The sequence below is a fragment of the Fonsecaea multimorphosa genome (genome assembly GCF_000836435.1).
Source record: "Fonsecaea multimorphosa CBS 102226 unplaced genomic scaffold supercont1.1, whole genome shotgun sequence".
In the NCBI taxonomy this organism is placed as follows: domain Eukaryota; kingdom Fungi; phylum Ascomycota; class Eurotiomycetes; order Chaetothyriales; family Herpotrichiellaceae; genus Fonsecaea; species Fonsecaea multimorphosa.
Window position 1 is genome coordinate 2,495,501 of NW_015971635.1, and position 27,139 is coordinate 2,522,639.

General features: G+C 53.1%; 9 protein-coding genes across 9 annotated transcripts; 5 read left to right on the forward strand and 4 right to left on the reverse strand.

Annotated features, from left to right (window-relative positions):
- Z520_00941 (uncharacterized protein) lies at positions 1-2,808 on the reverse strand (the record flags this gene model as incomplete). Its single annotated transcript, XM_016771459.1, has 1 exon — positions 1-2,808. One exon carries the CDS (start codon positions 2,806-2,808, stop codon positions 1-3), a length of 2,808 nt encoding a protein of 935 aa, XP_016638369.1.
- A 324-nt stretch (positions 2,809-3,132) lies between these two features.
- Z520_00942 (uncharacterized protein) lies at positions 3,133-4,134 on the forward strand (the record flags this gene model as incomplete). Its single annotated transcript, XM_016771460.1, has 4 exons — positions 3,133-3,136; positions 3,185-3,291; positions 3,348-3,458; positions 3,514-4,134. The coding sequence occupies 4 exons, from the start codon at positions 3,133-3,135 to the stop codon at positions 4,132-4,134; spliced, it is 843 nt and encodes a 280-aa protein (XP_016638370.1).
- Positions 4,135-4,711: 577 nt separating this feature from the next.
- On the forward strand, positions 4,712-6,683 carry Z520_00943 (uncharacterized protein; the record flags this gene model as incomplete). Its single annotated transcript, XM_016771461.1, has 2 exons — positions 4,712-5,483; positions 5,530-6,683. 2 exons carry the CDS (start codon positions 4,712-4,714, stop codon positions 6,681-6,683), a joined length of 1,926 nt encoding a protein of 641 aa, XP_016638371.1.
- A 1,080-nt stretch (positions 6,684-7,763) lies between these two features.
- Positions 7,764-9,668, forward strand: Z520_00944 (uncharacterized protein; the record flags this gene model as incomplete). Its single annotated transcript, XM_016771462.1, has 7 exons — positions 7,764-7,856; positions 7,909-7,985; positions 8,040-8,264; positions 8,316-8,838; positions 8,891-9,209; positions 9,269-9,486; positions 9,552-9,668. The coding sequence occupies 7 exons, from the start codon at positions 7,764-7,766 to the stop codon at positions 9,666-9,668; spliced, it is 1,572 nt and encodes a 523-aa protein (XP_016638372.1).
- Positions 9,669-10,231: 563 nt separating this feature from the next.
- Positions 10,232-11,758, reverse strand: Z520_00945 (uncharacterized protein; the record flags this gene model as incomplete). Its single annotated transcript, XM_016771463.1, has 1 exon — positions 10,232-11,758. The coding sequence occupies one exon, from the start codon at positions 11,756-11,758 to the stop codon at positions 10,232-10,234; it is 1,527 nt and encodes a 508-aa protein (XP_016638373.1).
- Positions 11,759-12,631: 873 nt separating this feature from the next.
- Positions 12,632-13,454, reverse strand: Z520_00946 (uncharacterized protein; the record flags this gene model as incomplete). The annotated part of the gene is made up of 2 exons (XM_016771464.1): positions 12,632-12,805; positions 12,861-13,454. The coding sequence occupies 2 exons, from the start codon at positions 13,452-13,454 to the stop codon at positions 12,632-12,634; spliced, it is 768 nt and encodes a 255-aa protein (XP_016638374.1).
- Positions 13,455-15,507: 2,053 nt separating this feature from the next.
- Z520_00947 (uncharacterized protein) lies at positions 15,508-16,815 on the reverse strand (the record flags this gene model as incomplete). The annotated part of the gene is made up of 1 exon (XM_016771465.1): positions 15,508-16,815. The coding sequence occupies one exon, from the start codon at positions 16,813-16,815 to the stop codon at positions 15,508-15,510; it is 1,308 nt and encodes a 435-aa protein (XP_016638375.1).
- Positions 16,816-18,040: 1,225 nt separating this feature from the next.
- Z520_00948 (uncharacterized protein) lies at positions 18,041-19,273 on the forward strand (the record flags this gene model as incomplete). The annotated part of the gene is made up of 1 exon (XM_016771466.1): positions 18,041-19,273. The coding sequence occupies one exon, from the start codon at positions 18,041-18,043 to the stop codon at positions 19,271-19,273; it is 1,233 nt and encodes a 410-aa protein (XP_016638376.1).
- Positions 19,274-22,949: 3,676 nt separating this feature from the next.
- Positions 22,950-25,672, forward strand: Z520_00949 (uncharacterized protein; the record flags this gene model as incomplete). Its single annotated transcript, XM_016771467.1, has 4 exons — positions 22,950-23,118; positions 23,235-24,439; positions 24,486-25,483; positions 25,534-25,672. 4 exons carry the CDS (start codon positions 22,950-22,952, stop codon positions 25,670-25,672), a joined length of 2,511 nt encoding a protein of 836 aa, XP_016638377.1.
- Between the last annotated feature and the right edge of the window lie 1,467 nt (positions 25,673-27,139).

A 27,139-nucleotide genomic window follows, 5' to 3' on the forward strand; every position in this document is an offset into this window, starting at 1 on the left:
CTATGCCTTTCTTCGTCGTGGCCGTGCATTCTTCTCTCTCCTTTTCTCCTTCAATCGCCTCTCTTTGACCATGCGATCGACGTTTCTAAGCTCCCCTCCTTTGGCATTCTTACCGCCCGCTTGTTCTTCTCTCTCCTTCGCACCCTTGACCTTTTTCACTTGTTTCTCATAGTCCCCTCTCAATTTATCCGGCTGTTTCGGTGTCCTCTGCGATTTATGCTGGAATTTCTTTCCCTTTCCACCACCGGCAACACCCAGTCCATTCGCGTTCACGCCCGAGGTTGATTTCTCCTCCTCCCCTACTCTGCCAGGCCTGTTCACTCGGTTGGCCTTCATCCATCGTTCAAAACGCCCGCTTCTAAAACTCGCGGCAATTTTCGCCCCAGATTCTCCCCTGACAAGCCTCTTGCCTGTCTTGGATCCATCCTCGTCATTGTCGCGTCTCACGTACTTTTTATGCCTCTTGTCCCATCGCATGATCGCTCTGTTCTCGCCAAAGGTCTTGGACGATTCATCCGCACCGAGATCCATCGTCGCCGTACGTGCAGATTCCACAAAGCTGGAGCTCGCATTGGTGTTGGAGCCGGAGTGGACGCCGTAGGCGCGGTCGGAAGTAAGATCATGAGCAGTGGGGTGGTAAGACATGAAGTTCTCGGGGTCGCGAAAGTCCCCCTCGGCGCTGCGCAATCCGGGCTTTGATGACTTTGGTGTTTGAGATTTCTTAGAGTATGGTTGAGAAAAAGTGATTTCCAGATCACTTAAAGAGGCCTCGGACATAGCATCGATATCGTTGTTGCCATCAATGGAACCTGGTTCAGCCTCGTCTTCTTCTGGGCTGTAGGGTTGGGCAACGGCATCGTCATCACCAGCTTCTCTCAGCGCTTGGGAGGCATCTGCGCTTTTCTGTTTCCTACTCTCAAAACCAAACCGGATCTTGCGTATCGCATCCACCGCATCCTCGTTGTTCTTTCGCCCGCCACGCCGGGCTCCAATTTCAAAAATAGATTCTTGTGGTCGGAACCCTCCCACTCGTGCAAGCATTTTTTCTCTCTCAACTTCCATGTCATCTGTCTCATCATTGAACAAAGCGTGCAATTCTAACCAAGTTGGGGACGATACAAGTTGTTTTGATCTCTTCGCACTCTCCGAGGAGGCCGAGTTCCTTGTTCGCTGATATAGTTTCTCGCCTTTTGACGCCACATTTCGGAGAGCCGAAAGATCGGAATCGCTTTCAAGTGATTTTGTAACCCATTCGCAGCTCGTCTGGATTGCTTCCCGTCGAAAACTACCCACCACGACATCTTGTGCGAAGTTGACCAGGTCGCTGTTTGGTGCTCGACCTAGGACCAATTTCCGACCGAGGAAAAGTTGCAGATCGAGTAGATATGGCGCATCAGCGTCTCTGACAAGACTATAACTCCAGCCCCTCTGACCCGCTCGGGCAGTCCGTCCCACACGATGGACAAATATCTTTGGCTGCGAGGGGAAATCGTAGTTGATTACATTTGCAAGCACCGGAATATCGATCCCCCGGGCTGCGACATCTGTGACGACAAGGATGTTTGTCTGACCGGTCCGAAAAGCCTGGACTTGAGATTTTCTGGCAGTTTGGTCGAGCGAGCCATAGACGTAGGAGACAGCGTAGCCGGCCAGACGGAGTAGACTTGCTATGTATTCAACGTGGTGCTTCGTGGCAGTGAAGACTATAGTTGAGAATGGGTTGGGACCGAATGAATTGCCGGTGTTTTCTTCCGTTTCCTGCCGTTTCCTCTTCTTGCTGTTTGCCTTGTCTGTTGTCGCAGAACTCGTGGTTGACGTGATCAATTGGGACCTGGTTGGCATTTTGATGATGTCTTGGAGGATATGAAGTAATGCCCCTTCTTTCTCAGATGACTTCAACGTGAAGAAGGTGCTTTGTAGATCCGGAGATATCTTGCTGTCTGCATCGAGCCTGACCAACATCGGTTCCTGTAGCCCTGCTCTCGCGAACTCGACCAGTGACTTTGGCAGCGTAGCAGAAAACAGCAGGGTTTGTCGTGATGCAGGTAAGGCGTGAAGAATCTCTGTTAGTTGGGCTGCAAAGCCCATTTCGAAGAGTCTATCAGCCTCGTCAAAGACGACATATCTGATACTCAGGAGATCCAGATTCATTTCGACCTTGAGATGGAGGAACCTGCCCGGGGTGGCAATGATGATATCTGGGTTGTTTGACATGGCAGAGAACTGGTCCTCCAGGCTGTCACCTCCCACGAGGAGGATCGACCGGAGATCCGTGCCCCTGCCTAGCTCCTTAACCACTTGTAATGTCTGCAGAGCCAACTCCCTCGAGGGCGCCAGAATCAGCGCTCTGGCTCCGACTTTTGTGCTATGTACCTTGAGCTTCTCTATCATGGGAATGACAAAGGCAGCGGTCTTGCCAGATCCGGTCCTCGCCATACCCACCACGTCTTTTTCGCCGAGTAGGAGGGGTATTGTCTTGCGCTGAATGGGTGTAGGTACAGAGAATCCCTTCCTCGTTATAGCTTTCAGCAAATTGGCATTGAGACCCATGGCTTGAAAGCCACCACCTTTTTTCACGGTACGCCCTTTCAGGTTGGCACCTTTGCGATTCGATGCGGCTTGTTGAGCGGCGATGATAGCCTCTTCATCGACCTCGGAGTCTTCAGCCATGACATCCAGGTCGTTCCTGTGTAGACCCCCATTTCGTACATCGGCGCTTTGCTTGGTTTCAAAATCATCTCCGAAAAGTGCGCTGCCGATGTCAAATTCGTTCTCTGAATGGGCAGGTGAGCCCGATCTGGGAGGCATCCTGGGGTCCGAGCCGTCTTGGGCGGCAGTTAGCATCATATAGGAATCTCCCTCACAGTATGCGCCATCTCTGTTGGCACCGTTCGTCAGACACGGTGTGAATTTGCCTGCGCTTGGTGGAATCTCCAAAATCAATAAATTTACTTTATGCGTCTTGGGTTTCTATGTTCGTCCCTAGAGGGGCGATTACGGTTGACTATAAGTCCGGCTGCAGCGAAAATCACTCTACGCGTTTAGAACGCGTTGGTGTTTGGAATCGGTTCATTTCCCAAGCATCTCATCCCACTACATCTCAGCACTTGAGTACCACCGAAAGCGATCACAATGAGTATGTAACCAGGCTCTGATGAGTGGAAAATTCCTCTGACGCTCGCAGATTACGGCTATGACAATCAGTATACAACCTCCTACGGCGCTCATGGTGCCGCAGACGGTGGCGGCTTCGTGGCGGGAGAGCCGCAGAGTAGTCCTGCTGCTGGAAGAGTAAGCCCTTGGCCCTGACTCCGGACTCAATATCTATGATTAACCGCTTTCCTCAGGGAGGTTATGGAAAAGACACTGTCCGGCCGATGACCATCAAACAAATTCTCGATGCAGAACAACCCCACCCAGATGCAGATTTCCGGAGTGACGGAGAGCCATTTAGCCAGGTAATACGATATTAGAGGAATGATGAGAGGCTGAGGCTGATGATAATCTATGCAGGTCACATTTGTTGGCCAGATCCGCAGTATAAGCACCCAACCGACAAACATCACCTACAAAATCGACGACGGGACGGGCCTCATTGAGGCGAAGCAATGGATCGACGGAGAGTCAAACAACGCAGAGAAGATGGATGTTGACTCAAACAAACCGAAGTTGGTGGAAGATGGCTATTGTCGGGTATGGGGGAGATTAAAGGCATTCAACAACAAGAGACATGTTGGCGCACATATTATTCGGCCTATTGTGGATTACAACGAGATCAACTACCACTTGCTCGAAGCAACGGCTGTACACCTGTTCTTCGCCAGAGGACCGCCTCCGAACGCGCAGTCGAACGGACAGCAGAGAAACGGCGCAGCCAATGGATTGATGGGGAACGGAACGCGTCAGGAATTTGCAGCAGATGGGCAACTGGCTCAGTGCTCACCACTGGCACGGAAGATTTTTGTAACGCTCAAAAACACGCCGCAGAGCAATGAGGGTTTGCATGTGCAGATGATTGCTTCTGCCATGGGCCTGTCAACGAGTGATGTGTACAAGGGCGCCGAAGAACTTGTGGCTGCCGGCAAGATTTTCACGACCGTCGATGATAATACCTGGGCAGTTCTGGACGGGTGAAACGGAGAAGAGCTGGAGATTCCCTGGGTTCTAGATTGATCGGCATGCGGCGACGCGGAAAAGGGTACCAGCACGACATTGTACTGTACAGTGATATGAGATATGGCGGTTCTAGGTCAATGAGTAGTAGCCGAAGGAGTTCATGAATGCGAGTCGTTTGCATGATCAATGTATGAGTACATGAGACAGCCAGTGTTGCTTCGAGTTCGGAGAGATGGACGATTGACTCCAAATCGCAGAAAAGCCCATCACCGCCCCACGTATCCACTGAAAACATGCATCTTCTGCTCTACGGCTAAATTCCAGCGTCTAAGGTCGCAATGTCTGGGCCGCAACGGTATGAAGCCGGCAGGGAACGCGACAGCAGTCTGCTGCGACGTCATTTGCTTAAGTTGTTTACACGGAGATGCTCGGCCTTTCTCTATCGTTCAATGAATATAAGCGCAGACTACCACGCGCCTTTGTTTTAGCTCAAGGATTCAAGGCGCTTGTGATATTCAGTATATTCGCGCGGACGGCATCTATAGACTTCGTTTCGAACTCGTTCCCTTGGAAGCATACTTCATAACCCGGAGTCATGGCAGCTGGAACCTCACTACCTTTTTTTACTTCACTGAATAGCCCTCTCCAGACACGATCTGACGTCGTGCAAGCGTGCAAATCACTATTGAGCCCTCTGCTGCCTTTCTTTTCGCCCGGCAAGACGAGGCTGCGACTTGGAGCTACGGCAACCCGTTACGATGAAGCAGGCGCGCAGCTCGAAGGGTTTACACGACCAATGTGGGGTCTTGGAGCCTTGCTCGCTGGTGGTGAGTCGTTTGAAGGGTCCGACTTCTGGCTGGAAGGGATAAGGAATGGCACAAATCCTGATCATCCAGAGTTCTGGGGTTGGTCGAAGGATTTGGATCAAAGAATGGTCGAAATGTGTCCTCTCGGGTTTGCTCTCTGCGTTGCCCCAGAACACTTCTGGAAGCCGCTCAATGACAGGGAGCGCGAGAACGTTCGACAGTGGCTAGATATCAACAAGAAAGAGATGCCAAACACAAATTGGCTGTGGTTTCGTGTCTTTGCCAACCTGGCATTGATGAAGAATGGAGCAGAGTATGACGCTCAACGCCTCGAAGCTGACCTCGACCACCTCGACACCTTTCACCTTTCTGGCGGCTGGAGCAACGACGGCCCGCCTGACACTCTGCAGATGGACTACTACTCGGGCTCGTTTGCAATCCAGTATCTCCAATTGCTGTACGCAAAACTAAATGGTGATCGGGATCCCAAAAGAGCAGAGGTCTATAGGGATCGGGCGAGGATGTACGCGAAGGATTTCCTGCACTACTTTGACGAGCAAGGTAAGCACACTCGGTGCAAAAGCAGCTCTGTTCCTGACTGTTCCAGGCCGAGCAATGACCTTTGGTCGATCGCTCACCTATCGCTTTGCAATGGCCGGCTTTTGGGCCGCAGTGGCTTTTGCAGACCTAGACCTCGAGCCACCTCTAAGCTGGGGAGTGGTCAAAGGCATTCTCCTGCGGAATCTACGGTACTGGGCCCAGCAAAAAGACATCCTCAATGGAGCCGGGATATTGACCATCGGCTACGGGTATCCCAACCAATTCATATCCGAGAACTATAACTCGCCCGGCTCGACCTACTGGTTCATGCTCTCGTTTGCAGCGTTGGCCTTACCAGAGTCTCATGAATTTTGGCGGTGTCAAGAGGAACCATATCCCTCCAGTTCAATACCGCCGGTCCTGGCACTGAAGCACCCCAAACACATCATGGTGGCAAAAGGAGGGCATACTTTTCTCGTGTCTTCGGGACAGATGTGCCACTACCCAATGAGAGCTGCGGAAAGCAAATATGGCAAGTTTGCATACAGTACGGCATTTGGGTATTCTGTGCCCACCGGCGGCTACTTTGTGGAAGCTATAGGGGGCGATAACGTCCTTGCGGTCTCCGATGATCACGGTGAGACTTGGAAGGTGCGGAGGAAGCCACTCAATGCAAGGCTGGAGACCATCGACGACACCCCGCTGTTGATTTCTGATTGGAAACCGTGGGCAGATACTAATGTCGAGACTTATTTGCTTCCTCCTACCGACGCCGCACCAAATTGGCATCTCCGAGTACACCATATCACGACAGGCAGCAGGGCTTTGAAGACAAGCGAAGGCGCCTTTGCCCTGAACGGCGTCTCGCAGAAAGACGAGCGCGAGTTACAGCAGATGGACGCAGACAAATATGAAGGAAGACAGGCTGATAACGGCGAGGCGGTGGTTGCGACGCGGGGGGGAGTCGTTGGTATTGTTGAGCTGCACCAACGCGAAGGTCGTGCAGGCTGCGTACTGGACGAAGATGCGAACAGTAACCTGATGGAAAGCCGCTCAGTCCTGCCCAGCCTGGCGATGGATATACCGGCCAACGCGGATGTTTGGGTAGCAGCTGGAGTGTTTGCTATGCCCTCAAGTGTTGCCGACTATCGAAAAAAATGGCAACAGAGTTGGGTGCGGCGACCACAAATCCCAGACTGGCTGAGAAAGAGGATGGTCTAGGATACCTCATCTCGGGAGCTTTTGTAGCAGAGAGCACGACAAGACGCGCAGCGGACGATGTTGGGCTTGTCGACTGCTGGAGGCCGTCCTCGCCAGGCTGCTTGTTACCAGCCGACTTGCTCAACCGTATGAATATTGCTCTGTTCTACAACACGCCACAATGGCAGTGTCTGCCACATCTCTGACAGGCTGACAGCTGCCCTCCCACCGCTAAATGAAAGGTAAGGACTCTGTCACCAGACAGGTTGGACGATACTCGGTGGAAGATTGGACCGAAGCCTGGTGGAGTTGATGGGCAATACGAGGACCCTCCCTTGTCCTTCACCCCAGCCACGGTTATTTATCTATCAATTTATCCATGATTTGCGGATGGATTGCCGTCGTCCCGTACCCCAGGTGGAGAGTCAACCTCGAGCTCAGCATCTTTCCCCATCGCATCTGGTTGAGCCTGGTGAAGGGTGCCAGCTCCCCCAGCTCACCCCCAGCTCCCCGGCTTTCCCCATCTACTCGTACACCAAGCCTGATTTCAGGCTGAAAACGCCGACCACTCTTTGGAGACGAGTTCAGCTTATCCCCGCAGGTCAATGACACCAAGACACGCTCGACAGCGACCGCTCAGCCAGAGTGGCGACGGAACGTTACAACAGGGCCGGCACCCTCCCATCCTATGTCCAATGCTTGTCGATGCTTGCACATCTTGTCTTCATGGAGACTGGTGCTTGCGACTAAGTGGTGTACCAACGGCTGAACTATTCGACATCTGGCAAATATCCGGCCTCTAACAGTCCCATCTGGGCACGTTCGGAGCAAAGTCCATTGTTTCTGCCCCATGTTCTATGGGATTTCCAATTCTCTCCACAGGTGGGTGACAGGAGAGATGGAGGTCCGCTGACATGGCAGTGAATCGACATTGTCCCTTCGCTTCGAGAGAATCCTTGTCCAACATGTGGTAGCTTGAGAAGGCCGATCAATGGCTGCATAAAATACCCTGCCCGCCTCACCACCTCGCTCGTCCTGCCCCTCCAGCCTCGACTGCTCAACTACCTGGACCCTTCAGATTGCTCACCGTCCGTGCCCAATATGTCATTCCTCAGAAAGATCGTGCACAATGATGCGGTCAAGTTGGACCCTCCAGAGGTCTACAACTGGAGAGTCTTCGCTTTGGCAGCAGCCGTAAGTCCTCACACCCGCGAGCAGCGAAAAGATCTGTACTGAGACCAAACAGGCCTGTTTTGGAGGCACGCTCTTTGGCATGGATATTGGTATCATCGGCGGGGTGTTGACGCTGCCCGACTTCAAAGAGTACGGCCCTATCCAGCCTACGACTTGCTATGACAGCAGCTAACCGGCTCCAAGTGAATTCGGACTCTCCAACAAGTCGAAGATCGCCCAGTCCAACCTCTCAGCGAACTTGGTATCAGTCATGCAGGCAGGCGCCATTGTTGGAGCGCTCGCCGCCAATCCATTGGCCGACAGATGGGGTCGGAAGATTACCATTTATACCGTTGCGTCGTTCGCTTTCGTCGGTGGCCTTCTTCAGGCTCTGTCATATGGCCATCTAACTTGCTTCTATATCGGACGGTACGTTTGCCATAAGAGGCATCGGTAGGGGCTTTAAACTGACAATATCAGCTTTGTTGAAGGACTGGGCCTTGGGGGAGCGACTATGTGTGCCCCGACGTACGTCGCTGAGAATGCTCCTCGTGGTATTCGAGGTCTGCTTGTGGGATTCTATCAACTTTTCGAAACAATGGGTGCCATGGTGGCCTTCTTCATCAACTACGGCAGCCTCCTCCACTTGAAAGGTCATGCCACATGGATAGTCCCACTGTCGATGCAGTCCCTGCCTCCGTTCCTCCTCTTTGTTTGCATTATCTTCTGTCCCGAGAGTCCTCGGTGGCTTGCTTCCCAAGACCACTGGGACGAGGCCTCCAGAGTTCTTTCCACAGTTCGAAATCTACCGGCCACGCACCCATACGTCCAAGCCGAACTTCTCGAAATGCAGACTCAGCTGGAGGCCGAGAGGGGCCGTGCCGGAGGCAACAGTTACTGGGCGTTGACAAAGGAGGCGTGGACGATTCCCGGAAACCGCAGACGCGCGATCATGGCGATCGCCCTTATGACCGCTCAACAATGGACTGGAACTAATGCCATCGTAAGTTTTTTACGCTGTCGAAGTTGGGGTGGCCCAGCTAACACGATTGCAGAACTACTACGCGCCGACCATCTTCACCGATCTCGGCGTCACCGGCAACACACAGAGCCTGTTCGCTACTGGGGTCTATGGCATAGTCAAAATGAGCTCCTGCGCCATCTTCATTACGTTTCTTGCCGACACCCTCGGGCGCAGATGGTCACTGGTCTGGACGGGGCTCTTCATGTGGTTCTGCATGTTCTATCTGGGCTTCTTCGTCCGATTTGACGCCCCCAAGAAAGGTGCTCCTATCTCTGGTGCGGGATATGCTGCGTTGGTCATGGTCTACCTCTATGCGGCAGCCTTCCAATTTGGCTGGGGTCCCGTTTGCTGTAAGTCTTTTGCCTCGCGTACATATGCTGGGTTGATGCTCAACTTCCTTCCTTCGCAGGGATCTATTCGTCTGAAATCAGCACTCAGCGGCTCCGAGGATTGATCGTGTCGTATGCTGCGGCAACACAATGGGTGTTCAACCTAGCTGTTGCTCGAGCCACCCCCGTGATGTTGGACACCGTGGGTGCAGGCGGATACGGCACATACTTTATATACGGGTGCTTCTGCTTCACGATCGCCATCGGCGCATATTTCTTGGTGCCGGAGACCAAAGGGGTAAGTGGGAAACCTTCCTCAATGGTGCTTCTCGCAGCTGCTAGATGTCTAACAACATGCCCCAGATTTCCTTGGAACGAATGGATGAGCTGTTCGGAATGACCGACTTCAGCGGAATCGAGGATGTCGGAGTGGCCTCCCATAAGCATGATGTCGAGGCCATCCACGTCGAGGCCAAGTGAAGCGGCACGTGAGCGGCTACCATGGACAAGACGCAATGAAGCGGTGGTGGTCTGTTGGCTCAACGTTGGTCTGGACCTCGGAATATCCACCAGGTTGCTCAGTCGTTGGCTCACATTGTATGCTCTCTCATCAATCATATTACTATGTGACCTGGTTTGCCGTCATGGTTCATGCACAAAGGATCAAGAACAGGGAAACTGGAGGACATATATATATATATATATAAATATACCACTTCCTATACGAACTTGTTGAGGGGTTCCGAACTGTGAAGAACAGAACATTCGAGGTCGTTTCCCCTATCTTAATTACTCAAAAATCGAACCCGTTGTATTGAGCGCACAGCAGCACCTTTGATTCTCGCCAATCCAGTCCAGTCCAGCCCACCTGCAGTTCTGCAACGCAATGCGCCCCATGATCAATCGTATGATACATAACCAGCGGCCGTGAGGATCTCGTTTGTTTATTTGTATGTATCCAAAAGCCCCGATCGACTGGTCGTAGCCTGGATCAGGTTGGTTGCCTGAATAGATAGCCACACTACATCCAATCCCCAGGCCCGTCATTTCACTCTGCCTGCACGGTTCCTCCTGATCCAGCCTCTCTCCGCATCATCCTGATCGTCCCTAACGTCATATCCAATGTCCGAGTCGCTGTCCTCGTCGCCACTGCTGACCTCGAACGGCTCGTTCTGGTCAAAGTCTCTCTTTTGTCTTCTCTTGCGCTGATCGGCCGGCGAGGGCGCGTTGTTTTGATTTGGTGGCAGATGTTTCATGGACATGGCACTGCGTGAGTACAGATCCTCATCCCCATTCCGTGGGACAGTGGTCTCGTGGCGCTCGTCAAAGTTGATGGTGTAATCGCGGTCTCGATCTCTCTCGTACTCTTGATACCCATGGCCACGATCGCCTCTTCCATTTGAAGGCTCTGCATAATGATCGTGATCCATCATCGCCGCTAATCTTTGCTCTTTCCTCTTCACCGCTTCTTCCTGCGCCGCGAGCCATTTCGGGCTGACTTCCCACCGCCATCCATCACCCGTGGTATTACAAATCGGTAAAGGCCAGAGGAATCGATTTGGTCCAAATAAGTGGCTAAGATTCCGGCGCCAGCCCAGATCGAATGCGTTGGGCATTTTCTCGGACTCTTGGTCATCTAGGTATTGAGCATATCTCTCACGCTCGCGAGCGGCCTCCATGTGAGAGTAAGTATTTCGCAACGCACGAACGGCTGGGGTGTTGTTGAAAGCATCGTTGTGGCTGTGGTCTGGACCTTGAGAATATGGCATCTCACGGTTTGTCGTGTTATAGACACTCGGGACGGGCGACGTGTGTTCTTCACCTTCCTCGTACCGTGAGGCCCCAGGTACAGCATTGGCATTCCACTCGAGAAACTGCTCCCCAGCCCGCTGCAACCTGCCCGCAACACCTTCAGAGCTGTGTCTGCTGTGGTTCAGTTGCTGCTCCTGGCGATTTCGTTCCACGAGAGTCCTGACACCACTAAGGTATCTCGTCTTCTCGAGTCTCTCGATGGTAGTTTGCCCCTTGGTGCAGAGATATATATGCCACCCAGTGAACGCACTCAGTACCAAACCGATGATTCCAGCGATGACGGAAAGGAGGATGATGTTGATAGGTGCCACTTCGTCGAGATAGCCGCTTTGCTCGAAAAGTTCCTTCCACATCCACCATGCTGCATTGAGAAAGCAGACCCAGCAGAACAGAGACGTGTAGATGAGAAAGAGTACAAATGCTTTATAGTTGTGCAAGCCCAGGCAGGTGGACAGCCAAGGGCAATGGTGGTCCATCTTCAAGACGCACCTTTTGCAAGTAGAGCAATGATGTGTCCGATCAGGCTTTGGAGTATGACACTTTTTGCAGAATCTGGGTGCTCCGGTCGAGGAGACGGTAATGCTCTGGATCTGGCTCACGTCGGCCACAGGTTCGTGAGTAGGAAGCATCGAGTATCTCCCCTGGCTCCTATCCGATGATTTAGAAGGAGATTTCAAGGGCGAGCCGGGATCCGTAAAGGCGGCGACCGTGTATGACCAGTTCGCCAGTATGTAGAGGGTGATTCCCAAAAACGACATGGCTTGTACCAACCACCACACGTGTTTTGATCTGTGAGATCCGAAGCCGATCGACGCCACCACCCATACCGCCCATGTTGTTATACTATACACGAAAGCGAGAGGGAAAAAGGTGGCTATGGCGCAGCAGGCACGCTCGCATGACCGGGCGCATGATCGTAATCGGCGGCGCGAAGGAGTTGGGGGAGGTGAGGAGGAAGGACTTGAGTAGCTGGGCATGGGAAAATCCGAGACAAAAGAGATCTATATGGACGCTGGTTGAACGAGTCGTCGCCGTGCAATCACTCAGGCGGTCGATTGCAGTGTCGATGACGGGTGATCATCTCGAAGCCGTGGTCGACAGCATGGTTGCGCGAGAGAGTGCGGTAGGAAAGTCTTTATCCAAGGACGCAGGCTCCTGAATGCAGAAAGGTAAAGAATGGATTGGGGCACTCTGTGTATAATGTGTATGTGATGCGTCTAACGTGTACGAGGTGCTGGGTGTTGACAAGGAGAACGAGTTGAAACGGCGCAGTTGGATTTCTGGTGGCCGAGTGACGTGGTCGCAAGGCTCTGGCTCAGCCTTGCGCTTTGTGGGTATGCAAGGCTGCAGCCTCCACGACCACCGCCGTCAGCCTCGCCCCCTTCTCGCCTCTCCTGTTTCATCTTGGGTGTTCACAAAATAGTGTAAGCAGTCAAGGATGTACGTGAGAATGCAGATGTTGCATTTCTGTGGCTAAACGAGTGTGGTAATAGTTGGATATTCCATAATGGTTCCCCTTGTGTCCCGTCTCGTCTGCTTCACCAGCCCCTAAATAGGGGCCTCATTTCTCTTTGCACTCAACACCCCATCCAGCTTCAGCCCGACTTCACTGGTCCGGGATTTGCATGTTTCTACTTCTTCTCCGGATCAACCGGCTCCCTAACCATGACATCCATCCTCAGCTCCTTCCCCGCAGCGCGTTGCAGGTAGATGTGCTTGCGCAGCTCAAAACCCAACTTGCCATAGATGATGATGTTGATATCGTGCGAGCTCTCCAGGTAGCAGGGCAGCCCCTCGGTATCGGCCTGTTCCAGTCAGCTTGTCAACCAGGAAATCAATCTGTCCAAGAGCAGCCAGTACCATCTTAGTGACGTGTTCAATCAGCTTTCGGGCATAACCACGGCCGCGTGCCGCCGGCTTGGTTCCGATATAGTTCAGATACCAGGAGTTGTTGTCCCTCTCTCCCAAGATTTCCTGCTTGGTATGATGCAACAGGGGCAAGAACTCATCGAAGAACCGCACCTTGCCTTCCTTGGACAGCTTCCAGCTCAATCGCCACATGCCGCTGCGAAGGATGGTGAACCAGTCGTCGATGTTTTTGCCTGGGGGCAGCCACAAAGCAACGCAATCAAAGTTCTCACCAACCGTCAAGACCAATCCCTGGAGACAATGAGCATAGGTGACGTACTCCATGGAGGCTTTGTGCAATTCGAAGCGCTCCTCTTCCGTCATATGCATGCGGTCCGGCGTGTCGATGGCATAGCGGACGATGTTGTCGAGTCGAAACGCCTCAGCCAAGCATGCCGCGGCCTGTTTGTACTCGTGCGGGGCGACGACGCGGACTTGGTCCTTGTTCGGGGCGGTCAGGGAGACCTTTGCAGCAGCGGTCGGACTTGGTTTCTCGTGGACGATTGCAGCGTCCAGCATGGGAACGGCAGCACTAGGAAGAGCCATACTGAAAGGATTTGGATTTAGCAGCTTCTAGATTTTGACTCTCTCCTTTTTGGTCCTTTCGTTTACTTTAGTCGAAAGGTCAAATATGGTCGGTCAACCTACTCTTTGATCAACCTCGATCAATGGGTCTTGTAATATGGCCCGTATGCTCGGAACAGAGCTGAGCAGTAGAGACAGTGTCGCTTCTAAATGGGAAGCGGAGGCTAGGGCAAGATGAGCGTATATCAACCGACATCAGCGTATGATACGTCTGAGGGTTAAGCTTTGCAGGAGAAAGGCAGAGACGAAGGGCTAGAAGAGCAGTATAGATAGTTCTGTTTGATCTCGCGGGTTGCACGAAGCGTTTGCTGCGTGTGGCACGACGGGTCGAGGGCCGAAGTGAGGATCGAACGAGGGAGCTGTGCTAACGGTTGTGAAGCGTCAAGGTCACGACAGGCAGCTGCTATGTCGAAAGTCGACACTTCAGTGATCTTGTACGAGGCCTCGAAGCTGGGAGCAGAACAGAAGAAGGGCGGAGACGTCCCCTTGGGAGGCGGGCGGGAGTTTATCAACCTGTCAACGATTGGAGACGCAAGGCAAGGTTCCTGGGTGCCACTTGGCGGAAAGGATGTGGTGAGAAGCCAATCGCCAGGGTAGGACGAGTTGCGGATAAGTATTCGTGGGACGAGATAGTTGAAGACGACGTAATTCAGTCAGCTCCCACGGGCTCGTCGGATTGCTGGAAACCACGGCAATGGCCTCTCCCCACGCTATTGCTTGCTGGATAATGGATTGCAGCCAGCGGCTTCACATCAGCAGCTGTGCCTGTCCGGGTTCTCTCTTCTTTCGGCTGCCACGCTCTGCACGGTGCTTTGTATCCGCTCCACCCTGTAACGAGTGAGTGGAGGACAAAGGACATGAGCGAGAGGGATCCAAGAGGGAAGGGTCACGGGGTCCAACGCATCGACATGCTTGTTGAGGTTTAGGCAGGAAAATGGGTTGCAGACGGAGTGAGGCGAAACTTGGGGGCATCAAGGCCCATCAAGGGGGCATGATTGGTTCATCTCCTCGTTCCTTTTTGATCCAAAAGAAGAGTGTGCAAGGTCTGAGTGGTCAGCTTGCGTGGGATATTTGTGCATTCTGATCTTTTCCGTGCATCCGCCCTTGTGACCAACACTCAATGGGGAGGGAAAGGAGTCAGATGGATAGCTGTGCCGGATTGTTGCGAGGCAAGGTTTGCAGGTATCGAGCACACTTACCCGGAGCCTTTTATGGGGTGTAAACATACATATAGGGTGACCCGACCGCAAAGAGAAATACCGTAAAGGAGCAGTCTGACGCCCAGGAGAAACGGACACCGCCGCAATGATAGCAGTATCAACCGCTGCTCCATCAATGACCCAGTTGCCGTCGTTCCGATCAAGCCATCCTGGAGAAGATGGAGACAGCGGGAACCCACCGTTACTGCCAGAGATAAGGCAACTTCCATTTCATAACAAATAGATATGTATCCTCTGGTAGTCAATCGTCGTGCTTGTATATATATCTATGAGGGCAGTGCTGGCACAATGGTGGAGGCGGAGAAGATGACACTGGTACTGCCTCATATGTATATATATGTATATATATATATATATCATAGGTATGTGGGTAGGTAATGAGCCGAAGGCTCGTGTAGGACTCATGCTTACCTCTCTGCGGACTCTATGGATTTGGAGATTCTACTTGACCGCTCGCTTGTACGCTTGCGCGCATGTACGCTCGCTCAAGTCGAAAGACAAAACGCCTTGGGAGATGCATCTGTCCAAAAAGGCAAGCTCCCTCTTGCTCTTTATAAACCCGCCCGGTCTTCGGAGCTTCCATAACATACCTAGGTACCTACCTAGGTAGGTACATACCACACCATACCATTCCAGCCCATCCTGTCGTGATCATAGCCCGATTCCCCAACCCAAACCAAACCAAGCCAAGCAGAATCCCAACATATAGATATCCCCATGCCGGTAGTACCAAGCGTGGCATCCAAGTCATGGTCTCCAATAGCAAGCTGCAAACGACGATCTTGTCGCATATGCTACTCTCGCTGCAAATAAAATTCGTCCATACCACTATACCTCGCCCCGGCCCCTCCAGCCGGGTAGAAGATCTTCTTGAGCACCATCAGACACAGGGCAAGAAACACGCCAGCGATGGCCCGGTCGATTGTGATGGTCTGCTGGGTTTCTCGTCCGCGGTCACGGTCGCGCTGGAGAGTCAATGGCTGCGGGCCGCCGCTCTGTGCGATCGCGGCGTTTGCGGCGGCGAGTGGGGCGCTGTGAAGACCGGAGAAGAAGGGTCGTCGAGCGGTGGTAGAAGTGCCCGTGGTAGCTGCTGTGGAGCCATTGGGTGGTGGTTGAACGAAGTCGCCTGGCGTGAGGACTGCTTCGGCAGAGGCTTGGGCTGCTTCTGCGGAGGGCGTGGGGACCATCGGGATGCATCTTTGAGGCGTGGGTTGGGTGAGGCTAGAGGAGTTCGATCGTGGCGTGTGTGATGGTGGTGGTGATGATGATGACAAGGGAGGTTGAGGTTGAGGTTGAGGTTGCTGGGACGGTGGCACTGGCACAGATGTGGATGGTGTAGAAGGATTAGCATTGGGATGGGGATGTGTAGAGGGTTGCTGCTGCTGGGGCCGCCGCTCTTGTGGTACCGTCGTTGTCACCTTCGGGTCTTCCTGTGCACCGGCAGCTTCGCTTCTACTTTTCATGCCTGTCGTGTGTGAAGAAACACCATTAGACTGAGACTGTGCACTCGGATCTCGCGCCTCAAGCGACATGCCTTCCGGCAGACTCTCCAACCCCAGATCCTCCTCGGCCGAGACATTGACCCCGGCTTCGCGACAAACGTCCCACCACTCGCGCATGATGGTCTCGTTGGTCTTCTTACAAGCCTCGCATTTCCAACTTCGACTCTCCTTCGCAAGTCTCTTCCTCACGTCCGCGGGCGCCTCCAGACCCCCAACTTGGCCCGCCGAGCCCTTTTCCGCCATGAACGTCCGCAGCGCCGTCAAGGCGGTCCGGACCCCCCAGGCGGGCATCCACGTCTCTTCGTGAAACCCGGATATGCTCAGACAGATCTCGCGGTTCACTTCGAACCTGCCTGACGGGGTCAGGAATCGGAAATTCGGCGGTTTCAAAGGGTATGTTGCCGGCAGCGTGATGCGCCCGTGATACATCCCGCCGGCGTAGGGGGAAGGGGATGGAGGACCCAGCAGTGTGAAATGCCACTCGTGTAAGTCGGCATCAGAGACCGGGGCGGCGAAGAAAGCGGGGTTGGGGTTCGAAGAAGGAGATGAGAGTTCTGCGGTCTCTTTGAGGAGGCGGCGGATCGTGGGGGAGGGAGCCATGGTTGTCAGATGCTGGTTGCGGTCGCAAGTTCAAGGGCTCAGGATGAGGTCATTGGCATGAGCAAGACTGCGACGGAGAAGCTATTTGACGGGGTTTTCTAGGGTACGAAAAGGAGTAGCTGCCGGGGTATGTTGGGTGTGAGCTGCGTGAGAGATCGATGAGGGTACAGTTTCAACGTGGAGTTCAAGTTGGTAGAGTAAAGGTACTAGGTGTTGTGTACTGGGCTCTTTGGCTCCCGGCTGCCTCCCCTCGCCGGCTTCTCAGCCTTGTGATTTGCGGAATGCGCTGGCTGCTTTAATGGTGGCTTCACGAGGCTGAGAACACGTTTCCTCTCTTTGCATTCCTAGTCCTTCTAGATAGAGATATGAAGCACATAGAAACTCTGACAAAACTACCGAGCCATGATATTATACCAAGCTCACACCCGGGGCTCCATGAATGAGAACCATGTCCGCTATGAAAGTCCGCCTTCGCTTTCGACCCCTGAACCACTACACGCAACAGCCTTAGGGAACATGGCATTGGCAAAAGCCTTCGTACACTGTCAAGCACAATGGCCGTCATCATGCGTGACACGAACTCCAAGGCCGAAACGGGAAACGAGGACAATCTCATATCACACTGCATTGAAAAGGGGATGTGACTCGTCCATGGCAGCGCATATCTCTCGGACAACTCTGAACGAGTTCCAGGAGCACGAACGCCTCTCTTCGCTATCTGAAGTGGCTAGTCCATGTGGGAAAGCGGGATGTGATGCGCTGGTGATGGGCACGGCCATTGGTGGCCAGCCTCGTCCTATCGCATGAGCAGGAAACGGCATCACGTCTCAACTCGGTCACAGCCTCGTCAAAGCGAGGTAAGGGGCACGTTTCACGCTGCTTCAGACACAATCCCCTTTCCCCTTTTGCTCGTCTCTACTACTGTTAGCAAACGAGCACCGAGTGCCATGGTCACGAAACCTTAAAAAGGCTCGATAGGACGCTTGACCGTGGCGGAGTCCCGTTGCTGTATCCTCACCTTCCTTTTTCTTGCCTACTCGCTCATAGCCTTGCCATTACTCTGCGCTTAGTACCTCATCGCACGAGAACAAATCCCACACTGACGCACCATTCTCTTGCTCCTCTTGTTTACACGTTGAACAGCAAGCATTCTCCATCACATGTTCCAGAGATAATGTGGTCGCCTAGTCGCATCACACGCACACCGTCTAGCCATTCTCTCAGCATGTCTGTAGCTTCCATGGCCACATCTACGTCGAGCCAGAACTTGTCACACCTAACATCAAGTCCGGATACCAGCTACAGTGAGAACGACAATGACAGCATCCTATCTTCATACCAAGACGAGAAGCAGCAGCATCACGACTCTTCGCTCCAACCGCATCAACTCCAGTCGCAAGCCTCACCTTTCAACCTGGAGGACATGCCCCTCTGGCAGCCCAAGAAGCGAACACTGACCTTGAACTCACGAGAGCATTTCCTCGTCGCAGCGAAACAGCACCGTCAAGTGCACCAGAACCTAGAAATGCAAAGAAAGCGTAGTGAATCTGTCGTGACAGATGACTCGCACGCCACGCTTGCTGAGGATGCCTCGACGGTAGACCCCGGGGAAATGGATCTCAAAACTCCAACTGTAACCGGATTAAGGCTCTCCGACGAGCCAGAAGAGCATCTGGTCAGCAATCCGGCCCTTTCCTTGGAGGCAGCCGGTCCTATGTCCGAGCTTCTGCGCACCATCCTTGTCCGCGTTGCCGACGTCGAGCGGTCTCACCCCACTATCATGTCCAAGGACTACGACAATCTCCAAACTCGCATCACCGAGCTTGAACGCGAGAATCAAGTCATCCTCAAGAACCACGCTGATCTGCTCTCCCTGAGGAACGAAGATCTCTCCAATCTGATCAAAATACGGGACTTGCTCGCCGAAGAAAAGCGAGCTCATGCCGCCATGAGGAAGTTGAGGGACGAAGACCTGGAGAACGTATTGATGTTGAGAGGAAAGCTTGCCAAAGCCACTTGGTCTGGGAGACTGCAGACGTCACCGCCCCAGGATAGACGGTCCTTCTTGAGCGGTGGAGCCATCACACCCATTCCACAGCGACTCTCACGGTCCGACTCAGACGATCTGTGGCAACAAGCACGTACGGCTGCGATGGAGCAACGTGTTTTGGAGCTTGAGAAAGCAAACACCGAATTACGCGCTCGATCCATGACAACGCCCAGCACTGGTGCTGACTCGGTTGCCACTGGCGGAACGAGAGGCGATCTGCTGCTGAGTCGCGTTGAGACCATGTTCGAAGATAGCCTGAGACATCGCGAGAAGATGGCGACCAAAGTCCAGCAGCTGAGGTCAGAGAAGGAGGCACTGCAAAAGGAGGTAGCAACGCTCGAGGATCGCAATGCTGAGTTGGAGGCGCTCGTGGAGAGGCTGAAGAGGGGTATCAACGTCGGGCACTGACACTGCGAAAATGGCGATGTGACGTGCTTGGGATGAAAAAGAGAAAAGCAAGAGCCAACAAAGAACAAAAATAGGGCCAAGATAATGACGGCCCAGCAGAACACCTATGGACCAGAAAAGGAGCTCGTAACATATACTCACTGAGATAGGAGAGGCCAACTCACTGCGTGGATACCGAGCTGAACTCTCAGTACATGCCCTTCTACCAGGTGCTTCAGAACGACTGCGTTCGAAAACATTTTTCCACTACGATTTGGTCATCGTTTTTGGACTGCTCTGGAAAACAACGAAGATCGGGATCTTCAGCTGATCTTTGATGGAGGTCAGTGAGGTACCTGGAGAATCCACGACCGTTTCCGGCCGAGCTTGATGTTTGTGAAGCCTGGAGATATGCCATCAGTGTGCCAATTGTGTTTTCGGTTCGGCTAGGATGCGTTTTTAGTTTGGCTTGCATCCAATGAAACAATCCAGCATATCAACGTACTCCATGTACGGACTTCCTACTATTCTTGGTGATGATGACAAGCAAGACGTAATAGCATTCTTGCATGCCATGCTTTTGGACAAAGTGTTGTTCAATCAGCTCGTCAGGGGTTTGGAAGCCAAAGAGGTCAGACAATTGGCATCGGCATGCCCCTCCGTTGACGAGGTCGAGCTTTCCAGGGCACCTGGCGCTTGCTTGTTCTTGATTGATTCTTTTCTTCCTGTAAAGTTGATGGACGTTACAACCAGGTACTGCCTGCTTTGCTTCTGGAGGCATGTTGCAGAGCTTGAGGAACAAAAATTTCGACGCAAAGCAAACCAGCCATACCCCTCCGAGCCCCTCGGTTGCTCAGATGTTACAAACCTGACGGTGCGAAATTGCCGGCCAAGCGAAGGAGATTCATGGTTCCGTGGAGTTTCTCGAATCGCAGTGACTAAGGCACAAAGGGGTTTCGAAAACAGCAGAACTTGACGACCGATGCAACACAAACGGAAATTGTCTGCAGTCTCCATAAGAAAAGTGGGTGGGTGGAGAGCTTGGTAGCTCTGACGGCTTGTGGGTATTCCGGCGGGCGCGAAGGAGGCGGTGTCCGCTGTGGCTCCTGGTGGTGCTGGCCCTGCTGGGGCTCTGGAGCTTTGCCAGCCCTGGCCTGAATGGAAGCAAACTGCTCGGTGGGCTGTCCCCTTGCCTCCTGGACCGACCACACGGAACAGCTTGAAGCCACAATTGGCGAACTGCTGGCAGGTTTGGCTTTCAAGGCTCTTTTAGCGGTGGTAGAGGATCAGGCGGCTGGCGGGGAGAGTACTCCGGAAATGCATTGTTCGAAATGTGTTCACCGTCTCTTGCAATGCCTCCAGTGAGATCGCCTGAAGATGAGAGATGGCGTGATAAGGGAGGGAACGACCGGCAACCTCATCAGATTAGGTGTGAGGGAGGGGTTCCCTCGCGGGGCTATACGAAAGTGCAGGGTGCCTCGTCCCGCGGAGCAAGAGCTGGTTGCTGTACGATTGACTCTGGAACAAATCTTTGCCTCAGTTCCACAAGCATTTGGATTGTTCCAAACCTGGCCGTTGTTCGGGAGGGCGTAGAGACATCTCCAAAGCTTATGTATGTATGACTCGTTTTGAACAGGCCGACTCGTTGCTATCTTGTCAGGAGAAGTTGCTGTTAATCTTTCTTTTGGGGTGTCAAATTGTTTCTGCCAACACCCCTCTGAATCCCGCTATGTTACCCACCCAGGCCCACCAACCTGGGTTTGTCCACGAGGATGGGAACTCGGGAGCATGGGAAATGCCTCGAACCAGGTCGCGGAAGGAGGGGTGATGCTTCCTAGTCCTTGACGGTCCCGCCACGTCAGAGAAAAGGGATGCCCGTCTGACGGTGGAAATCTTCTCAGTCCCTCGCCTGGAAAGAGGAAGTCAGACCAGTTGTTCTGCAAGCAGACTTGCTTAGCGAGCTCCACGTCTTGATTGAAGACCGCGTCCCCCCATGAGATCAAGGAGCTGCAAGTTGCATGGGAAAATGCAGGAACAGGAGCCAAGGCGAGATTCTAAGTGCTGACGATCCGACACTTTGTTCTCCCACTTTTTTTTTTGCTTGGTGCCACGATTGCTCTAATCTGCGCGGAGCAACAAATACCAGTCTCTGATACGGTCAGGTGGCCACCTGTGTTCACCGTTACGACCACCATAAGCAATTAATTGGATCGCAAGTCAATCCAATGGGAGAAACTGCGTGGGTGTCGGAGGTGCTGTGAGTGGGAGCATCGTTTTTGGGCGTCACGCTGCATAGGGACGGCACAAGCGTGGGTACGGTCCGAAGCTTGTGGCCGTGAGATTCGAGAGATGGCTGGTGAAGGTGAGGTGGCTGGGGCCAGATGGAATCGTGTCCAAGCCTGAGGCACATCAGGTCCATCCAGCAGGATGGCATTCGAGGATTCGAGGGTGTGATGACGAGCACATCTCGGGCGCCTTCTTTGTATCCGTAAACTGCGCAGTTGCCTGCATGTGTGTCTCGTGACGCCGAAGGTCAACTCACCATCAGGTCCATCACTTTCCCACAAGTTGAGATGGCACATTGACTTGGCCGCCATTCGTGGAATCGGCTCTGAGTTCCTGTGACCAAATTGACAGGTATCTCGGAACCGGGGATGAGGCTTCGAAGTGGGCTTCCAGCAACTCCGGTATCTCGAAAGTGGTCTTCCGCAGAAAATGACAGGTGTAGACAGGCCATACTAAGTTTCCTAACGTTAGAGTCCAGGCCGGTTTAATGGGTTTGTCGTCGTAGGCTGCCGGGGAAGTTGGTCCCCATCTGGTGGATGGTGGATGGATGAGGTCTCTTCTCGAAGGGTGGCACTCGAAGCTGGTGTGGGAAGCGATGGGAAGGGAGAAGGAGGAACGGGGACCCGCCAGCTGGGAATGGCGCGGGTCCGTTCAGGTTACTGGGTTTGCTCGGGTGCCCCTCGGCCAGTGGCCCAGTTGGGTGCCAGACTCCAGTGATGAGTTGGTCACTGTAGCAATTTTCAGGGGCTTCAGGGTTCTCACCGAGCGGGATCATGGCACCCATGGGCTGGTGGGCTGAGGGAGATGCCTGGGCCCTCGCCTGCTCCTCGCCTGGACTCTCTCACTGAGCTGGCCCCCCCCCCGAACAGCCCTCTCGCCCTCCCCTCCGTCCTTTCCCTCTCCTCCCTCCCTCCCTCCCTCTTTTTGCCCCTCCTCCCGTTTTCATTTCTTTTCATCGCACACATCTCTTTCCCCTGCACTGTACCAACACACCCCTTCGTCGTCTTGATCTCGTCGACTCCTGTATTATAATTCCACCATTGCAGTCGTTGCAGCGTGTCGCTGCTGGTCGGTTGATATTCAATAGCACACTTCACGCATACACACGTGATCCACTTTGACTGGTGCATTTCGCCAATCGAGTCTCGGAGACGCATCCATTCAAGTCACCGCGCGAACCAACCCAGCGACCCAGCCCAGCACTTGCTGCCAGAGGAGCCCACAGCTGCAACCAACGTGCCAACCCTTCCTCAAATCCTCCCTTTCACCTCTTCCCTCTAATCGAACTCGAGCGGTGCGCGGATCCCACACGGAATGATCACGGCGACATCAACACCTCTGAACCAACTCACTTTCGAGCCAAAGGCTTGCGCCTGGTCGGAGGACTTTTAACCCTCAATTTACATCCGCCATGGCCCAGTCTGACTCTGCCACCGCCGCTGAGCCTGCCACCGCCGCAGCCGCGACGACGAGCGTCCCGCCCAAAAAGGCTGCTTCTGCGCCTGAAAAGAAGTACAAATGCCAGTACTGCAACCGAGCCTTCAGTCGAAGCGAACATAGGAGTCGACACGAGCGGTCGCGTAAGTCACCAACTTTTTTTCGGTTGTTGCGACGTGGGGCAATAGGAGAAATCCAACCCCGCCATCAACTATCCATCTACTGTTGGACCGTTTGCTAACATTTCATCCCTTGACAGACACCAAGGAGCGGCCCTTCAAATGCCAGAAATGTCGCAGCACCTTCGTCCGCCGAGATCTGCTCCTCCGCCACGACCGAACCGTACATGCGAAGGATGGCGGTGTACCTCTGCAGTCTGAGGGAAGACAGAAGAAGTCAAGTACAACTACAGGTACCGATAAAGGTGCAGGCGCAGGGACGAAAGCGGCGCTCTCAACGGCTGCTGCTCCGTCCAAGCCCTCCATCACTATCGACCCTGGCACGTTGGAGCAGATAGAGGCAAGCAGCGATGGTATGCTCGACCTTGAAACTGCCGCCATGTTGATGACAGACTTCCAACACAAGGCGGCCGCAGCAGCGAACGGTCATCTGAACAACGGCGAAGGCTCAATACCCGGCTACTCCCCAGATCGCAGCTCGCTCCTCGAATCGTCCGACTATCTCGGTGGCGCCAACAGCTTACCCCATATGCCTTGGGACAGCTTCATGCCCCAGGGACCTTCGGAGCCCAAGGCGCATTCCATGTCCAGCATGTCGTCGCAAGATAACCTGTCACAGCCGCCGTTCGTCCACATGGGATCGATACAACCCCATCAATCGCAGCTACCGCCCATCATGGAACGCACAAGCTCGCTCAGTGCTTCTCTACCCTCCGCTTTCCCTGGTCTGGCAGACACCTTTCCCGTCTCCGGCACCCCTACACCCAATGCGCTCTCACCGTTTCCGTCCATGACCGGTCCTGTCTCGCCAGTGAACTATCGCAAGTCGCCTGGCCCAGCCCAGCCCCTTTCTTTACCCAAAGCTCCACAGTTTAACAACGAAGATGAGAGAGCTATGATTGCTAATCAACTAGGCGGAGACATTTCCCTTCCCTCGTTGCCCACAGTCAATCTCTACCTTACCACCTACTTCAACCTATTCCACCACCATCTACCCTTTCTTCACCCTGTCAGTTTCCGGCCCGAGACAACCGAACCGGCTCTTCTCCTTGCCATCCTTTCTATCGGCGCGCTGTACAACTTCGACCAGGAACAAGCATATCTGCTTCATCACGGGTCTAAGAAGCTCGTAAACCAGTTCCTTCAGAACAAGGACAATTTTGACTCGCGGAAATGCCCACTTTGGACGATGCAGAGCACGCTTCTCAACATGGTTTTTGAAAGCTGGAGCGGTGGCTCTCAAGGCTTGGAGTGGGCATGTTCTATCAAAAGCCTGCTTGCGAACGTAAGTGTTTCCAGAGCATGTCGGAGGCGCAAGCTAATTTCTATAGATGGTCGCTGGTAACAAATACGAGCTGAAGCTACGAGTTGATGCCCGTTCTGGCACTCCACCAACCCATCAAGAATGGGTTACCGAAGAAGGATGTAGAAGAACCTACTATGCCGTCTACATCTTCTTTGGCATGTTGACCTTGACCTATAATCACACTCCAGCTATCAGTTTCAATGAGTTCGATTCGTTGCTTCTACCTTCGTCAGAATCATTGTGGAACATTGAACCGAGCGATGAGGATTCTTGGCAAGACATTTTTGCAGCTTCGCCCACGATCACTGTCAGGGAAGCGCACGACAGTCTATTCCAGGGTGACGCCGCCAGGTACAGCGCGTTTGCAACTCGTGTGATGATCAATGCACTCTTTTTGGAGGTGTGGAATCTCAGGCGAAGCTTTGAATCGTTGCAGGACGTTGTTCTTGAGTGGAAGATTCGAATCGCTTTGGAAACTTGGGAGAGATCCCTTGATCTTTGCGAACCGGAAACCATCGTTGTCCCACTCAGCACTCCGCACAAGAGCCACCCGCTCATTTTCAATTCAATGGCTGTGTATCGAAACACCAGGGCTTTCCTCGAAGTGGACCTTAAGAATGTCCAAGAAGCTTTGCGCTATCACAACTCGTATGAGATCGCAGGAGCCATGACATTATCCCGAGACGCGGTCAAAAGAACCAAGGAAATGATCAAGGTGATTGAGCAATGCTACGAGTGCATGGAGATTGTTGCGATGCAGGGCATCAACTGGGTGACAAAGACTTCTTCAACCAACTGGAGCATCGAGCATCCTCTTTGCGGCTTGGATCTGATCACCATTCTGAGTCTATGGCTCTATCGCATCGAGCACGACGATCAAGAAGCTACGGATGAAGAGCTTTCCATGTACATGAAAGTGCGGGGCCTGTTTGACGACGATGCTGTCGATTCAAACGGATCACGCCTGAGCTCTACTGTTGCTAGAGTCTGGGGGTCTATGTTGGATGGTGTGGTTGTTTGGGGGTAAGTCGGATTTCTCGAGTGACCATTCGTCGATGCTAACTCTGTCACAGAATCTCAAAAACCATGGGCGAATCATTCAAGCTCCATGCTCAAGCTCTCGTTGGATATGTCGATGAGCTCCACCTGGATCCGGTCACCGGCATGCCACAAGTGTCAGACCAGCTGATGGGCATGGAAACAGCATACTGAACCATCTCTTTTGTGATCTATGTCGGCACAACTACTCCTCTCTTATCTCCTGCATGGCGAATGGTGGCTTTCTTCGGGAGAAACACGGCGTTCACGCGCCTGGCGGGAAAGTCTTTTTACAGCATCAACTCGATTTAGAATCCTTCAGTGCAGCAACCCGCCTTCTTCAGACGCCCGTCCCCTCGACCATCGACCGGCCGTCCTCCCTGGCAATGAGCGGTTAAGGCAAGCACAATCCATCTCATCGCGCAACCTACGTCAACTCGATCTCATCACGAACCACATACAAATCTAATCTTCTCCACTTGATACCTTGTGCGCTTAACAGATGCAAACTCCAGCTATTTGCATTTATTGACGACGTTTCTCGCTCAAACAAAAAGGATGGACTTGAGCGTCCATCACGGCCAGCGGGAATTTCTGGCCTCATGACCATTCATCTCTTTGCAACATTTTGAAACCTAAGGACTGAGAAACGGCCGACTGTGTGATTTGATCCTTCTTACCTCTGTATACTAGTGACATGGACGGAAGTGGTGCGTGGGGTAGGATACATTTTGAGCTTCGTTCGCGCAGAGCAACGCAGAGCAGAGCATAGCTCTGCATGATAATGCAGAGCCAGGCAGAGATAGGGGATCACCAGCAATTAATTAATCATATCCCACACTTTACCTTGACATGATCTGCTTCCTTGTGCAGCCGAGAGGGCAGATGCGGCTTCTATCCCTTTCTATGTGGAACTATCGGCGGTCACAAATTTCTACGTAGCGAAGCTATCTCTTTTGTATCCATCACATCCCTCTACCCTCTTACTCAACAGTGGGACCCACCTATACCCTGCTCGTACAGAGCAATAGAGTACGGAGTGGATATTTCCTCCTGTATGGTACTTTCATTTTTTTCGTTGTACCGGTCGGTTCCGACTCGGCGCGTAAAAGTCCTGGGCAGCGGAGAACTCGATGCAAGAAACATCGTTTGATACGAACTGCTGGTACGAGGTACCCCCCATCGTAGCCGCTTTGGTAGCAGATGGTGTCGCTCGTCAGCGCGTACCACAATGCAGGCGGCGAAGGTGCTGACTGGGTTTGTGTCTGTGTTCTGTTCTGTCGGGACATTAGGTACCTAGGGAGCTAGGTATGTACCTCATCATTAAGGTAATCAGATCTCGGCCAGTGGTCCAGGGGGGAGGTTGGACCCCTTTTCCTCCGTAGGTATGTACCCAGCGAGCCGACTTCAAAAATAAGTGGCACAAGTCTTACGAAGGGAGGGCACGCCGCCAACAAAGTAGAGTGATTAACTATTAGCTATCAGATTATCTTCCCTCACAAAGGATATCCTGTCTGCTCTTGAGTATAGCGGGATCCTCGTACTTATTACTAGCACTGACTATCACAAAATAGGTGGCCTACTCGTCGTTATCGAGCACTCTGTGTCAGACTGTGCCATTTATTTCTGAAGTCGGCTTGG